This window comes from Simochromis diagramma, unplaced genomic scaffold, assembly GCF_900408965.1.
Source record: "Simochromis diagramma unplaced genomic scaffold, fSimDia1.1 OVJJ01000603.1, whole genome shotgun sequence".
NCBI classification, from domain to species: domain Eukaryota; kingdom Metazoa; phylum Chordata; class Actinopteri; order Cichliformes; family Cichlidae; genus Simochromis; species Simochromis diagramma.
The window spans coordinates 17,837,257-17,852,836 of record NW_024387414.1 but is presented as its reverse complement, the minus strand read 5'-3'; the positions used below and the strand labels follow the sequence as shown (position 1 = coordinate 17,852,836).

General features: G+C 41.2%; 1 protein-coding gene across 2 annotated transcripts in view; it reads left to right on the top strand.

Annotated features, from left to right (window-relative positions):
• Window positions 1–15,580, top strand: part of myo1ea (myosin IEa) — a 49,290-nt gene that overhangs the window by 23,175 nt on the left and 10,535 nt on the right. For both annotated transcript variants that reach the window (XM_040011965.1, XM_040011964.1), the window contains exons 6-19: window positions 853–942; window positions 1,637–1,768; window positions 2,312–2,446; window positions 2,726–2,858; window positions 4,905–5,101; window positions 5,199–5,279; window positions 5,916–6,002; window positions 6,113–6,196; window positions 7,287–7,454; window positions 8,410–8,495; window positions 11,284–11,365; window positions 11,565–11,671; window positions 13,281–13,379; window positions 13,535–13,679. In XM_040011965.1, coding sequence (XP_039867899.1) covers window positions 853–942; window positions 1,637–1,768; window positions 2,312–2,446; window positions 2,726–2,858; window positions 4,905–5,101; window positions 5,199–5,279; window positions 5,916–6,002; window positions 6,113–6,196; window positions 7,287–7,454; window positions 8,410–8,495; window positions 11,284–11,365; window positions 11,565–11,671; window positions 13,281–13,379; window positions 13,535–13,679 — 1,626 coding nt within the window. The remainder of the gene's footprint in view (window positions 1–852; window positions 943–1,636; window positions 1,769–2,311; window positions 2,447–2,725; window positions 2,859–4,904; window positions 5,102–5,198; window positions 5,280–5,915; window positions 6,003–6,112; window positions 6,197–7,286; window positions 7,455–8,409; window positions 8,496–11,283; window positions 11,366–11,564; window positions 11,672–13,280; window positions 13,380–13,534; window positions 13,680–15,580) is intronic.

Genomic DNA, 15,580 nt, shown 5'->3' with positions numbered 1-15,580 from the left:
AGCTCAAGATCCTGTTGAGACTTTTCAAAATAAACTGAATCACGTGAAAGAGCAGATTATTTATGGATGAGAATTAAAAAAGAGCCGCCAGGTGCTAAAAAATAAACCTTAGACTCAAACGTTAGAACAGGTTTTTCCCCGCAGCACGCCATGTAATAAATACTCACAAAGAAAACGTCAGCTGTTACAACTTATGTCTAAAAATGTATAGTTTCATGCATTGGTTAAAACACTGGACTCCAGCTACATGACGCGCAGCTGGAAACACTTCCCGCAAGACGAGCTGCCCGAGATTCACAGAATTTACAGAAAATGTTACATTTTTGTGATTTATATCGTTATTGGGACGATAGAATTCTTATATCGGGATATGAGATTTTGGTCATATCGCACAGCCCTATATCTAATAGTACTTGTACTTATTCAGATTTTTGGACATCTGGAGATCATGCTGGAATAAAACATCAGTGCAAGAAGAACTTCAGCGTAGTTAAAAGGCTAAACTCATATAAGAATGTGTGTCAGCGAAGGATGTTTTTCTTTAGTACAGGACTGATAAAAGAAAATTTCCAAGAAATACCACTCAGCCTCTGTGAACAATACTGGAAGTGGGGAATATCTCTGTCTGCTGTACTGATTTAAAACTCATGTGTTTCTGACACACACATGGCTCATAGGGAGGATAATGCCCTCCAGATTTTGTGTGTCTGTCTGTAGATGTGCATGTGTGCGCCATGCTGCTATCTTAGTGGAAACTTTCAGAGAGTCGGGGTGTGAAGTGTGTGGTTTCTCTACCTGCTGCCTCATCTGTTTGTGATGTAGCATCAGCTCACTGAATCTGTCTCCTCGCAGCACGTCAAAGACATCATCCTGCAGTCCAACCCGCTGCTAGAGGCCTTCGGCAACGCCAAAACTTTGAGGAACAACAACTCCAGCAGATTTGTAAGGCTGCTTCTCTCCCCCCCTTTAACATACAGTGTAATCAAATTTACAGTGAAATTCCCACTCGTAGTCACAGACAGGGACACAGCTGCCGTGGAACAAGCTGAGTCCTCAACTTTTTTTTTCGTGGCATACCTTCGAGACCTTTGAGATTTACAGTAACAGCTTGCCTTCTGTTTTCTGTTTTATTTCATGAGGCATCAAACCTCGTGTGTGTCCCGGTTAACCAGAAGTGCTGCGACGACGCACTGCACAGAAAGACACACACGCAGAAGCGCTGAGGCTCACTAAGAAACTTAACCAATGAAAAATAAGCTTCACATAGAAAGTGCAACTCCCCCGAAATTTTTCAACCGAGTCTGTTAGTTAAATTCATAAAGAGCAGATGCCATAAAAGATATTCTTAGCTTCAAATTTAAAAGAGCAAAAATAGTTTGGCACTAATTGTGTAAGGTCACTACATTTGAAGTGCTTTCTTTGAATAATGAGACATTGCATACAGGCTAGTCTGGAGTTGAGAGTAAGACAAAAAGCTGGATCATATTTCTATTTAAGCTGACACACACACGCACACACACACACACTGCTAGTAGCCTTAGAACAGCTAGGTGCCAGTATTTTCAGACCATATACGCTGCCTTTTAAGCTTTATTACAGTTGGCTGCAATACAAAAAAAATGCTTTGATCCATCAGGGGAAATACTTTGAGATCCAGTTCAGCTCCGGCGGTGAACCAGACGGCGGGAAAATCTCCAACTTCCTTCTGGAAAAGTCACGTGTTGTCATGAGGAATCCTGGAGAAAGGAGTTTCCATATATTCTACCAGGTGAGGCCTTTTTTCTTTTTTGTAATAGTGAATGGAACACATGTGACCTGAGAAAAGGGCCTGCGAGGTGATTTCAGGACAGTTTGGGTTAGAAAAGCAGTCTGTTTTTGTCGTGCATGGCCAGAGGTTCTCATTTTTCGATAGTACAGCTTTCTTTTTTTTCTTTTTTCTTTTTTTGAACTTTTATTGCCAAAAATAACAAGGCAATTCACAGCAGCAACATGATCTGAGACCAAATCTGCAGTATATAATGGTGGGGGTAATTCAAAAACTTAATTTAAAAGGAAAAACACACATATACATATACATACATACATACCTATACTTACATACCTAAACACAGATGTAACAGTGTTAAGGCTTTAGTGTCCTGTCAAGCTATTTTATAATTTTTCTCAAAGGTTGGCCCTTTTAGTTGTAGTTGGGCTGTTATCCGTTCCATTGTATAGACATGTCTAGTTTTCAGAAGCCAGTACAGCTTTCTTTAAACTGTGCGTTATATATTTTGTACACACAGTTAGAGACTTAATTTCTGCTCAACAGTTGATAGAAGGAGCCACCTCGGAGCAGAAGAATAGCCTGGGAATCACAAGCCTGGATTACTACAGTTACCTCAATCAGTCTGGCTCCTACAAAGTGGACGACATCAACGACAAGAGCGACTTCCAGGAGACAATGGTACGGTCAGACTCTTTCTGTCTGCTTGGGAGTCAGTGGTGTTGTGTTTGTCTGTGAATCTCATACCAGTGTTCATGTGGCTCACAGTCTCTCAATAGCACTCCTCTCTTGTTTTCTTTTTTCCTTTTTTTTTTTTCAATGATCTCCTTCTGTTTTTGTTTACCAGCGAGACCACAACAGGAGTAATTAGAGAACATGAGCTAGGTACCGCAGGAGTGAGTAAACCCCCACTGTGGTCCTGATTTAGCATGCTATTTTTTTCCCCTTTTACTTCCCCAGAAAGCCATGGATGTGATTGGCATTGCACCAGAGGACCGCTCCATGGTGCTTCAGATTGTAGCCGGAGTCCTGCACCTGGGAAATATCAGCTTCAAGGAATCGGGGAACTACGCTGCTGTGGAGAGCGAAGAGTGTAAGTGGTCTTGCACAATGAGCTGATCACCAGTCACTAAAGATTTTTGTCACCAAAAGGAAACAGAGCGCTAAGGCCTGAGTCTGAGTAGTGGTAAATCTTTGTTTTTCGCTGGGTTCTTGTCCTGACCTGCCCTTCTCTGGTTTTGGAGGGTGTTTCTTTTTCACCACTTTCACTCCCTAAAGTTTTATTGTGTTAATGCAGGGCTGCAGCCAGCTGTCTGGAGTACTTCAGGCCATGCAAGATCACCAGAATATAAAATGCTATTATTGAAGGTCTGGACGTATTTCGTCAGAGACTAAAATTACTTGGAAAAATGCTTTTTTTTGTCTGTCCCCCTTCTCCCTTCCTCTTTTCTTTTTCTTCTCATGCTGCGTCTGTATGATGCAGGGGAGAGTGCAGTTGCCAGTCTACAAAGCGCTGGTTTGTTCAGGGCAGACGTAACAGCAGCATTTCATAATCTAAGCCTTTCCTGCTCCTTTCAGTCTCCTTTCCTGTGTGCTTTAACTGCAGTGTGCTGTTGTATTACTGCTCCTAATATAAAACTGCACACGCCACTTCAATATTAACTACTAAAACTAAAAGTATAAAGATGAAAGTAGGCAGACTGTAAATAGATGATGGACACTGCCACTGCCAAATCACCCAGCATTTGGTCTTTTTTTTTTTTTTCTGAGCTGTGCTAGTTTTAAAGACATGAGGGTCTCATCTCTTTTCACCATTAATATGTTGACATTAATTCAGTTCAAAAATTAGTAATGCCTTTTTGGACTGAAGAACTCCATCCATCACTTCAATTCATTGTCACAGAAGTCTGTCCCAGCTGCCATAGGGCGAGAGGCAGGGTACACCCTGAACAGGTGGCCAGTCTCCCACAATGACTAAAAAACTCCCACGGCTCAAATTTAACATGCAAATATCCAAGAGTTGATATTGAGGAAATGAAGTGAGCTGTCACAGGACTGTTCATGTCTTACTGGAGTGAAGCTGCAAGCTTTGAAAATGTCTGTACCGACATCTACATTATGCACTGCTGCTTTGACTAACAAATCTGCAGGAAAACACAGAGTTACATTAGAGTTACATTGTTTCCAAAGTTCACAGAATGTGTCCACACCGCCAGCCGTCATATACAGCCATTACCTTTATTACCAAACACAAAGGACGACTTTTCCTCACGGTTTAATCGGGCGTATGGTCAGTCACACCCTAACGTCCCAAAAGGGGGGGCTTCTAGAGTGGTCTGATGCATTCTCAGACGCAGCGAGTCTGCAGGCCTGAGAGCTATTTCCTTTTAGGGGAAGTGAGTCACTGTAATAAGGCAGGGAGGGGCTCTCAGGGGACAATATCAGCGCCAGGTCGGGGCTTGATCTGTGGTGTGTGCCACACTTTTTATTGAAGAGTTCAGTAGCAGCTATTTTTATATTTTACGCTACACTCAGCTGCAGTACAAAGCTCATGAAAAAGGCAGATTTATTTGAACCCTGGATTTCAGTGTTTTCTGTGCTAATGCAAAGGTTGCACCTTTCGAAGAGTCCAGTGCTGTGTATTGATTTGCATGCTGGTTTTCACAGAAGTGTCTCGTAGTTACTTCAGAGAAGGATCCAATCCTCACATGCTGCTTTTCTCAGCTCATCATAGCAGTGCAGTAGCAGAATATTATAACAAAAGACTGTCAAGCAGATACAGTGGTTATGATCATTTTCATTTAATCAGCTGCTTGTTTTCTTGATTAATGATTAAAACTATAAAATGTCAGAAAACCTATCGTTAAAAAGACATGCTAATTGCTCTTTCCCTTTGATCTACATCCCAGTCTTTCCCCCAAACTATTCTCCATAACTCAAGAGATATTTAATTAAAGATTACAAACGACAAAAGCAAAATATAATCTCATCTTATTTTAGGAGCTGGAAAATAGTTTCAGCTCTGCAATGATAAATTCTTAAATAGCCAAATCATCATAGTCCTTATGAAATATATATTTGTATAAAATAACACTTATAAAGTCACAACTGCTTTCTTTTCCCTCCTTTCCTATAATAGTTTTAGCCTTTCCTGCATTTCTACTGGGGATTGACCACATCCGTCTGAAGGAGAAACTGACGAGTCGAAAGATGGACAGCAAGTGGGGAAGCGCGGTGGAGTCCATCGACGTGACGCTGAACGTGGAGCAGGCGTGTTACACGCGTGACGCCCTCTCCAAAGCCCTGCATTCACGTGTGTTTGACTTTCTGGTCGAGGTATGATTACATGCATACAGTGCTTTGCGAGAGTAAATACAAAGTGCTGAAGCCGGTTATATTTTGGTAATAACAACTTTTAATCTTTTAATTTCAGTCCATCAACAAAGCCATGGTGAAGGATCATCAGGAGTTAAATGTTGGCGTGTTGGACATTTATGGATTTGAAATTTTCCAAGTAAGTGTTTTTTGGACATGTCTCAGGCTGACACATGGCTGCAGGAATGCAGCAATGTGAAAATGAGATTAACTGCTATTAGCAATGAGCATTTAAACAGATTTAACACAAAGGATGAGGCTAATGTAAAAAGTATGTGGATTAGGTCCCATCTCCTAATTGAGGCAGCAGTCTTCAGCATGCTTTTTTTAATCTGATTACGTCATTGTTTACTTTGTTTAATGAGACTGGACATTTGTGGTTTACAAACAGCTCTTTAGCCCTTTTATCGACGTTGCTATGGTGACCGTGACTCTATCTCTGATAGCTAAACGACATCTAATCTCATCCAGGTTTGGCTGTTTTTTCAGGTTAAAGAGTTTTTTGTATGCACAATATAAGAAAAGGTCAGCTGCATTCTGGTGACTGCAGGTTTTGAGAAAGGAAGCTGCAGACCTCTGTAGCCTAAAGTTCAGGCTGAAGGTCCATTGTATGTGCTGTGAAATGCACAATGCTCCCCTTCCTTTAACATCAGGCAGTCAGTACATCGCTCCCCGTCCAAACAAAGCCCATTGAGCTTAGAGGATATCCGCACCCCACTGGACATGCAGCTCATTTAGGCTATACAGATTTTATTCACCCTGTTGTCTTCTTCAGAAAAATGGGTTCGAGCAGTTCTGCATCAACTTTGTGAATGAGAAGCTCCAGCAGATATTCATCGAGCTGACTCTAAAGGCGGAGCAGGTAATGTTCCTCCACACTCTTCTCTTCTTCCCCCCCTCACTCCATTTTTGTTTTTTTCCCACAGATGCTTTATTCTCTAACGCTGAACTTTTTTTTTCCATGTCTTGCAGGAGGAGTATGTGCAGGAGGGCATCAAGTGGACTCCTATAGAATACTTCAACAACAAGATTGTGTGCGATCTCATCGAGAGCAAAGTAAATAAACTCTGAATAGGACGTTTGTTGCTCATGCACAATATACACATTTCTTTCTCTTTAATATAGAAAAAAAAAGCCTTTCATTTTCATTCACCACAAACATGACAGAAAATCTTGGTAGGACCTCAGTTATTTAAAAAAAATGCTGCCTATGTGATGGCGAATTTATTTTTGGGGGGAGGTTGATTTAAATATCCACCCTCTAGGCTTTTATCATCAAGAAAGTAACAGATTACTTTGTAAAGTAAAATGGTATGGAGATTAGATCAAACCTTGGACCTGTATAGTAGAGGAGAAGAAAAATTAAATCAATCACTCTAAAAACATAATAGACATCAATGGACTCCTCCACAAACAGATATCTTTTTAGAGGCTAAAAAAATATAAACCACAATAAACCAGGGTGTGATCATTTGTTAATCTTGTTTACTAGTATTGTAAACTGAGTTGCCCAACTTACTGCCAAGTTTCTGCTCTGTTGCCATGACTCGCAGCTTAATACCCTCAAACGCGCCGACATGCCTCTTAATTTGATTTATCTGTCCTACTGAGAGGTCTAATCCATGAAATCCACAACAAGGGTTTTAACACAAGGCTCCATCTGAGAGGAGCCGGGGATCTGCATCAGTGGCTGACAGTTTAGTTCTTTGGCTAATGTGCTGACAAATTTACGCGTGTCCTGGGCTGTTAGGCTGTTGCCGCTATCCGGTCTGAAGGCCGATGATCAGCCTCGGGCATAATGAAAAAAAAAATGGGAACAACCACTGTGAGAGTAGTCTTTAGGACATGCTGTTTTAAATGAGCTCTGCTGTTTTCATTTTAAAATGTGTAAAATGTCTTTGTGTGTTTGATAAATACCAAGCCGTAGTAATTTGTTTCAGCCTTGAAATCGAAGCTTTGTGTGGTTTCTTATGTTCCACCGCTCAAATTTTTCGTGCCACTTGATTGAAATTGGTGCAGAGTCCTTTCAGATCTACATATAAGACCACAGTTGTGTATACATGTGCTGCAGATCAGACAGAAAAAGGTAAAAAAAGATCTTCAAGCTATAACAGATCAAGAACCTAAAGTTTACCGTGATCCCCAGAATCCTCCTGGCATCATGAGCATCCTGGATGATGTTTGCGCCACCATGCATGCCGTGGGCGAGGGGGCCGACCAGACGATGCTGCAGAAGCTCCGAGTCCAGATCAACACCCATGAACACTTCAACAGCTGGAATCAGGGCTTCATCATCCACCACTATGCTGGCAAGGTCAGTTTCACTTTGATCTGTTTGTTTGCTTTCCCTGACAACTGGCTTCAAACGGCAGTCGTCTGCATTTTGAGCGGGAAGCCATTCAGCTTTTTGCAGACATAAAACGGTAATGTATACCGCGACATAGTGTGTATATATACAGTCAAGCATCTCTGTGCACTTGTCTTCGTCCCTGACGTCAACTTTGAAAGAATATTTTCTGCATGTAGTCTCCGGCTGTAGGAGACCAACAAGTCCAGCACCATAAAAAATGGCATTTTTTTAATGGAGTTGGAGCTGTTCCTCCGTGCTTGTATGATCTGTCATAAATACTAGTTATACGCAGCTGGTTCCTCCATCTGTGTCGTCATTTTGTCCTCAGAAGGTTTCCACTTCTAAAGTAGCTTTGTGCACCGTCTCTGCCATTCTCCATTGTCTGTCTGTGGAGGAATTTACCTCCCCGTATTAAACCTGCTCATCGAGCCGAGCATTACAGCTCACTAGAAGTCTTCTTGTGGATTATTTTGGGTTTTCGGTGGTCTGAGTAGAGGTCGCCTCGTGTCATTCTCCAGATGTGTGGTGGCCTCAGCCTGGCACACATGCCGTAAGCTTAATGAGCCGTGCCATTAAGGCTCGAGAGGCTCCCATGCCTGCGCTCAGAACATTCCTACCGTCTCAGCCTACATTACAGGAGAAATAATGGTGTTTAATTTACACACTTAAACCACTGCTGGTTTTATAAGGATGCTAATCCTGGGACGTGTAAAGCTCGGACCCTGAAACCCTTCATGTTTTGTTTTTGTTTCTCTCCCATAAACTTCAGGGCATTTATTTAGGCCACAATATGAGTTACACTTTTTTATTTTCACACAGGGGTCTTCTTCCATTTTGCTCAAGGTTTCATAGAGTTCAGTTTTCTCCTCTTTTGATAAAGATGACTCCTGAGAAATCCTTCTGTGTGTCTCTCCTCCAGGTGTCCTACGATGCGGAAGGTTTCTGTGAGAGGAACCGAGACGTCCTCTTTACCGACCTCATTGAGTTGATGCAGAGCAGTGAAATGTAAGTAAATCCTTTTTGCACATTGCACCGACATGTGGCGAGCATTTCTACGGCGCTCGCTTAAAGGGAGTCGTCTTTGTGATCATATGTTTATAATTGAAACCAGCTGAATAAGAGCTTCAGACGTAGCAGTGCATCTGGAACCTGGTGGGATGTAGCAAAAGTGTGCAGGGTGGGGTTATGCCGTGCCCTCTACCCTCAATCGCATCTGCTTGCTGCCCCATAATGCGGTTTTCAGGGTCTACTCAATCTGCCCTTGCAAGTGCAGGTTGTTTGTGGGGTTGTGTCTGTTCCCCCTGTGTTATGCTTTCTTGGGCTTTTTTTGTGTGTGTCGAAGTGGCCATCTGTGCAAACAGCCTGTGTTGTCTGCGCAACCCCTGCAGGTCTCCTTGTAAGGCGCGAAAGGAAGTTATGCCAAAATCCCTTTAGGACACATGCTAGAAGATGCGTTGATGCATTTGACACGACATGCAAAGATAAAGAGTCGTACACAGTCACACAATGAGGCGGAAGGAAGCACACCCATTCCTCCAAGCAGCAGGTCCAAACGGAGAAGAAAGGACTGACCAGTATTGTCAGCTGGACAGTATTAGAAGTCTTTGAATCTATTTGTATTGTTGATCCTTTCTTCTGTGTCCAAGCCCGGAGTCAGAAGTTTAAAATCAAACAAATCCCAATGTGGGGGAAAACCAGAAAGGGTGTGGGATTTACACCAACATGAAACAGCATTTTGAAATCATAAACTAATCAAATGTTAGCCAGAAGTGTGCGTCAATTTAAGATCGAGTTTTACCTGCATCATAGTATCTAAACAAGCCTTTGAAAAAGCTCATTAAATAAATTGGAACTTGACAACATAAACAAAAAACAAGACATCAGCAGTAAGTTAAATAAACGACATTATTAACTAGGCAGGGCTTTAAAAAGGAGTGAGGAGGAAATATAAATTATTATCTTAGGATTTTCATAAGGGACCATAAATGACAATGACTTCCCGAAGCTAAAACACGCACACTGTTCCTTTATTGTTACTCCACCGTGTGTGTGTGTGTGTGTGTGTGTGTGTGTGTGTGTGTGTGTGTGTGTGTGTGTGTGTGTGTGTGTGCATAGTTTAAATGGTGCTCAACAAAGTAAAAAGGTACTTTGGAAATGTTTGAATCTTGACGGTCGCATGTCTCAAGCTGAGAAGAACCTGAAGATGTGGAAAGTTCACAAATATCTGCCACATTCTGACCAGCAGCAAGAAATCCTGGTGGCTTCACAGCGTAGACATTTACGTAATCACCTAACGAGTGAAGGAACTCTGGTTTGATCCCAGGAGGAGAGACAAGTTCCTCTGGGATTGTGTCAGGAAGAGTATCCAGTTTTTAAAAAAAAAAAAAAAATACAAATAAATACATTTAAATTAAATAACATTTTTAATTAAATAGATATATGGATACGAACATGTGGAGCTACATGCTTCAGTTACCCCTTGTACACATCCTGGTGTTGTGATGCATTTAAAGTTAATGCTGAACCTCGATCAGGACCATATACTGTATATTAAAGATGGACGTAGTCATTGTGATGTCACTCATCAGCTTGTCAAGCCGTGTTTTGAAGTTTCGACCTATTGTAGGATTTCAGGTGTTGCTATGGTTGTTTTTAGAGCCAGAAGTAATTATATTTTACACTACAAGGTGAAGTGCTGAATGTTATGAAGCCCTGTTAGCAGCTGTGACCACAGTCTGCACACACACAGATTAGTGCTAAGTAACAAATTCTAAAAATAAAATGCTGCGATTTCATTTCACCAACAATTAGAGGCACAAACTGTACTTCTTGGAGAGTCTTTTAGTACAAATATCACATCAATTCATAACATTTATTTTAAAGAATTGTTTAGATTGAGTAAAGCAGCTATAAATACCAAAAATGTTTGCATCATTTTAACATGGAAGTTTATGGAGACTCAGTTTTTACACTTCCATGCTGGCTTCATTTCTCATGCTCTGGGGTTTCCACCTGAAATCCAAATTATTTGTTATACTGGTGAAGCAGCACAAGTTTAGTGTCTAAATCCTGTGTTTATGTTTATATATTTGGGAGAATGTAAGCAATGTATGAATTCACTTTCAAATATATGAATTTAAAAACAAATGTAGTTTCTTTAACAATGTCACTCTGTATCTACTACCTAAATCTCTACCGTGAAGTGAAAAACTAGCTTTAGCAGCCCTTTCCCTCATGAGTCATTTCACACTGTCAACAAGCAGCACTTCACTGAAAAATCCCCCTTTAGTTACAGAAAGACGGGACAAAAAAATACTGGAAGAAGTGGGATTGATACTCTGTCTTATTTTAATGTTCTTCTCTGTTTCTCCTTTTCCAGACCCAGTATCAGTCAAAAGAAATTACTTATTTTATTCTTTGAAGGAATTCCTCAAGTAAAACTATTCACTCGGCCTCTACAGAAGAGGCCTTGTGGGGATTTGCTGCAGAGAAAGCTGTTTGTACAAATACAGCACAGTGTGGACACACACTCACGGTTTTTTTTTTGCTTTCCCAGCCACCCCCAGCTCAAACTTACCAAATGGTTCAGGAATTTAAATCAGTGACCTTCGTCAAGGGTCCTCGGTTCTTTAATCATTAACTATGTTTTTTGTTTGTTTTGTTTTTTTCACTGTCTGGAAGCCTTGGTGTGATTTTTAGCCCTAAAGCTGTTTGTTTTTGTTGATATGAGAATAATGAGAGCTTTTTTCTTTTCTTTTTTTGACCTAATCTCTCACTTTCTGTCCTCCAACAGTAGCTTCATCAGAGCACTATTTCCGGAAAACCTCAATGCTGACAAGAAGGGTCGACCCACAACTGCAGGCAGCAAAATAAAGGTGTGTGAGTGCAGCTGTGCCTTCTGTTTATCAGGGTCACTGTGGAAAAGACCTTTGCTGAGATAATGTGCGTGTTTGCTGTTCAGTGGGATGTCCTTCAGCGTTCCCAGTCAGCAAAGAGCCAGTAATTTAGTCACAGACGCGCCAGCCTCATCATTATCTTTCCTTTTTTGATGTTTGCTCTAATTCCATCCTTCAGAAACAAGCCAACGATCTGGTGAGCACACTGATGAAATGCACGCCGCACTACATCCGCTGCATCAAACCAAATGAGACCAAGAAGCCCAGAGACTGGGAGGAAAGTCGGTGAGTGACTGAATCACTAGCACCCACTCCTTGTTGTCCTGAAAAGTTAAAGATTAAGACACATTCATTAGACGGCTTACAGAGCCAAGCAAAACATGAGGGAAGCACTCGAGTGTACACGACCGATCCTGAGGGCGGTCTGAGCAGGAGCAGCCAATCAGTGGCAAGTGTTATGATAACCATGAAAAAGTGATGTTTACAAGAACATGTATGAACCCAAATAAAAATAGTTTGTTGGAAAAAACTAAGTATACCCTTAGTATACCCTAAGATAATCGAATGCACTCGATTAACTGATCATCAGCAAGTGTGAGCGCTTCTATAAAAGCAGTTTTGCCATTTTGTTTGTGAAAATGAAAGTACAATTAGAAAAAGACTGAACAAGTATGAAAAACCTCATCTCGCTAAACAGACCCATGACAGCATGTCCTGTGGACACCAAAATATGCTATTAATATTTCTATGAAACACTTGAAGTTGATCTAAAATGCTCATTTCCTCTAAAATTTCCTCTAAAAAACCTTTTTTTTAGTCCTGCAGAGTTAAGAGTGGAAAAAACTGTCTAAAACTGAGCCTTTAAAGCAGTCTGACCTCATATTTGAGTTGTGCTCATATCAGATACAACCATAGTGCTGTATTATTATATCAGGGGAAAAAAGTAAAAGCATAATAGGTCCACCTCAAGCTGTCTAGTAGAAAACACAATAGGAAATTTAAAAATATATTTAAAAATAAGATGAAATAACAGAAAACTGACTAAAATACGAAGCAAAGACCATTAAAAATGGAGCACGAACACATTATCAAGGACAAAAAAACAGATTAATGACATTTATAACCACAATGAAAGAAATAAAGCACAGAAAGTGATGCATTAAAAACAAAAGTCTGGGTTTTGTGTTTGTTAAAACTGATCCACAGTCCTATCAAATGTTTAAATCTAATAGAAAACTACCCTGTTTGCAATATGCACCATCACCAAAATGCTGTATTATGTTATTTATGGCTAATTTTATTACATTTTTCTCTTATTTAAGTATGTATTATAGCACATGAGATCGTTATCCAATTTCTTTTTCTATCTTCACTAAATTTCTTTGCACTTTTGTCTTTTTGGGGTCTTTTTGTCCCTCTGAAGACATGTGAGACATGTTTCAGGCATTCCCCGTTCTTTATCCCTTTGTTTCAGTTTCCTACACTTTTGTCCCTGCGCTCAGGTTTTGGGTACTACATGTTCACATACAGTCTGATGGTGTATTGTTCGGAGCCTACCGCCTTCCTGTTGTGAGGGTGGATCGTTAATTAGCACCGGAACCGCTGTTTTCACAGGAAGTTTGACTACTTTGTTTGAGGAAAAAGTTAGGAAAGCAACTCATTTGCATACAATAACCTCCGATTATCCCTTCCTCTAGTATGAGTGGAAGCTTCACGTGATATGAAAAGACTTATAGTTGATTCCTTAGAGGTTAGAGAAAAAGGAATCGGCTGTTATTGATTAGTGTTTGTACACATCACTAAATGATATGTACAAACACAAAAGTATGAAAAATGAACACGTTTCATCAATTTGTGGTTTATTCGATACTGAATGAGGTTTTTCTGTCTTTAGGGTGAAGCACCAGGTGGAGTATCTGGGTCTGAAGGAAAACATCAGAGTGAGGCGTGCTGGCTACGCCTACCGCAGGGTCTTCAGGAAGTTCCTCAACAGGTATCAAGCTTTTCTTTTTCTTTTTCGCCGTGGTTCAAGGTGCACTGTCTGACTAGGCTATGAAAGATACGTTTCATTCTCTCTACTGCTTGTGTCCTGTGCTTCAAACCAAAGTCACACAACTTCTGCTGCTTATCGCCACTCAACTTCGACAGGTACGCCATCCTGACCAAAGAATCCTGGCCAACATGGCGGGGAGACGAGAAACAAGGCGTCCTTCATCTCTTACGGTCTGTCAACATGGACCAGGATCAGTTCCAGCTCGGCCGCACCAAGATCTTCATCAAAGCCCCCGAGTCGGTACGTTTCACCGCTGCGTCTCTTTCGGACTGTCGCATCTTCTCTTTGTGTGTTTGTCCATTTATAATGCAGGGTCTCTTTCAGGAAGCTTTCCATGAGTGTAAAGCACAAAGTAAAAACTACAGATAGTTTGTAGCAGCTCACATCTCTTGTCAGAGCGTCATCAGCAGGCTGCAAAAAGCCCCAAGTCATCAGTTTTTGCACTGAACACCATAAAAGGACATCAGAGCCCCAAATCACGCTCTAACCCTCGTCACAGGGGAGGAGACTGAACCCGACCCTTGCACCACGTCAGCACTGAGTCACCGCCGCTCTGAAATGAAAACACGAGCGCAGGCTGTGGTTGCAGAGTTTGGGGTGACATTGCAAAGGCTCCTATTTTTTCCACCCAAACTTCTTTTTTTTCCCCTCACGATTCTTATGAAAGCAGCACTTGTGTGCAGCCCTGCGCTTTCACTCATTAACATTTGTACACGTCACACAAGGGTAAGCATGCACGCCCACAGATGTATGTTTAGTAGCTTTAAACACAGACATCTTAGTCTCGATTCAGGCCTTACAGCGGATCCTGAATGCCTTTACTTATTTACTGCAGCCGCTCACTGCCAGGAGCCCCCATCCCCCCACGCCACCACACTGAGAGCCACTGAGGTGTGTTTATGAAGCGCAAATATCACATGGGGCGGACCGCTGAAATGAGCTGCCAGGCTTCTCAAAACAAGTCTCTGTGCATGATAAGACACTGACACCAGCTAATGAGCCGCGTGACTGAAGCGTTTTTCTGTCGGCTGTAATAAGTAAAGTTTGTTTGACGCCAGGCCAGATGTTGGAGGAGTTTCAGCCCCTCTGTGATGACGGATTTGCTCGTGGCTTACTGTCCATCAGAGGTCCTTTCTAAGCAGAGCTGAGTGACTATGACAGACAGCTCACCTAAAGAGTTATTAAAAAACCCTGTTCTTCTCTTTCCTGCGTCATAATAGTGTTTAATCATCAAAGCCACTAATCTGAAAGTGTCCTAAACCCCTTACATACAAATGTTGGGCCACAAACTTGGGCTAATTTTCAAACCACACATTAGAAAAGTTGTGTAGTCTTCCAAATAAGATCCATCTCAGATTCCTGCTGTTTTTTTTGCGGATGGCATCACATCACCCCACTCCTGGCTTCACTCTTCAGCTTTGGAATAACCTGTGACTTCTTTCTTTTTGTAATGTCCTCTCTCTGTCTTCTCTTTCTTCTATCATCTGTCATCACGGTGGATTTGATGATACTTTCTGCATTAATAATTCTATAATTTGACAAGATCTCCAACACCACTGGCTGAAATGCAGCCCCGAACCACGAAAGAGCCTCCATCGCGTTTTAGAGACACTCACTGTTGTACCTCTTCTGCATATATTGAAGATGATTTGCACCTTTATATAAGAATAATTTGGGTTTTTGTTTTTCACTAATTCTTTCAATCTCAGCTTGTCCAGTTTCCTCAGATTTTATAACACTGATTGCTGAGATATGCCAGGTTTTTAGCTAACAGCTCTTTAGGAACCAAAGATACTCTTTTTTTTTTTTTTTTTGTGTGTCAAACTGTTTTAATCGCTGGGTTTACTGTAGATTCAACTAAAGAAATGGGAGCAGATTATGTTTTTGTGACAGGCTGATAGAAACAAAGTGCCTAAAGATACAACTTAAAAATGTTTTTTTTCCTAAGTTCTCTGTTATTTGTAGACACAGCACTGGTTCATCTGCAAACCTCTGTGCTTTTTTAGCCTTGACTGACTCAAAGGTCAGTGTTTAGTGTTAAAAACATTTCTTTGAAAATGGTCAGGGTACAGACTGGAATGAAAATGAGTGAAAAAGCAGGTAATGTACAAAGAAAAACTCTAAAAGACCTTTAGAAAGCC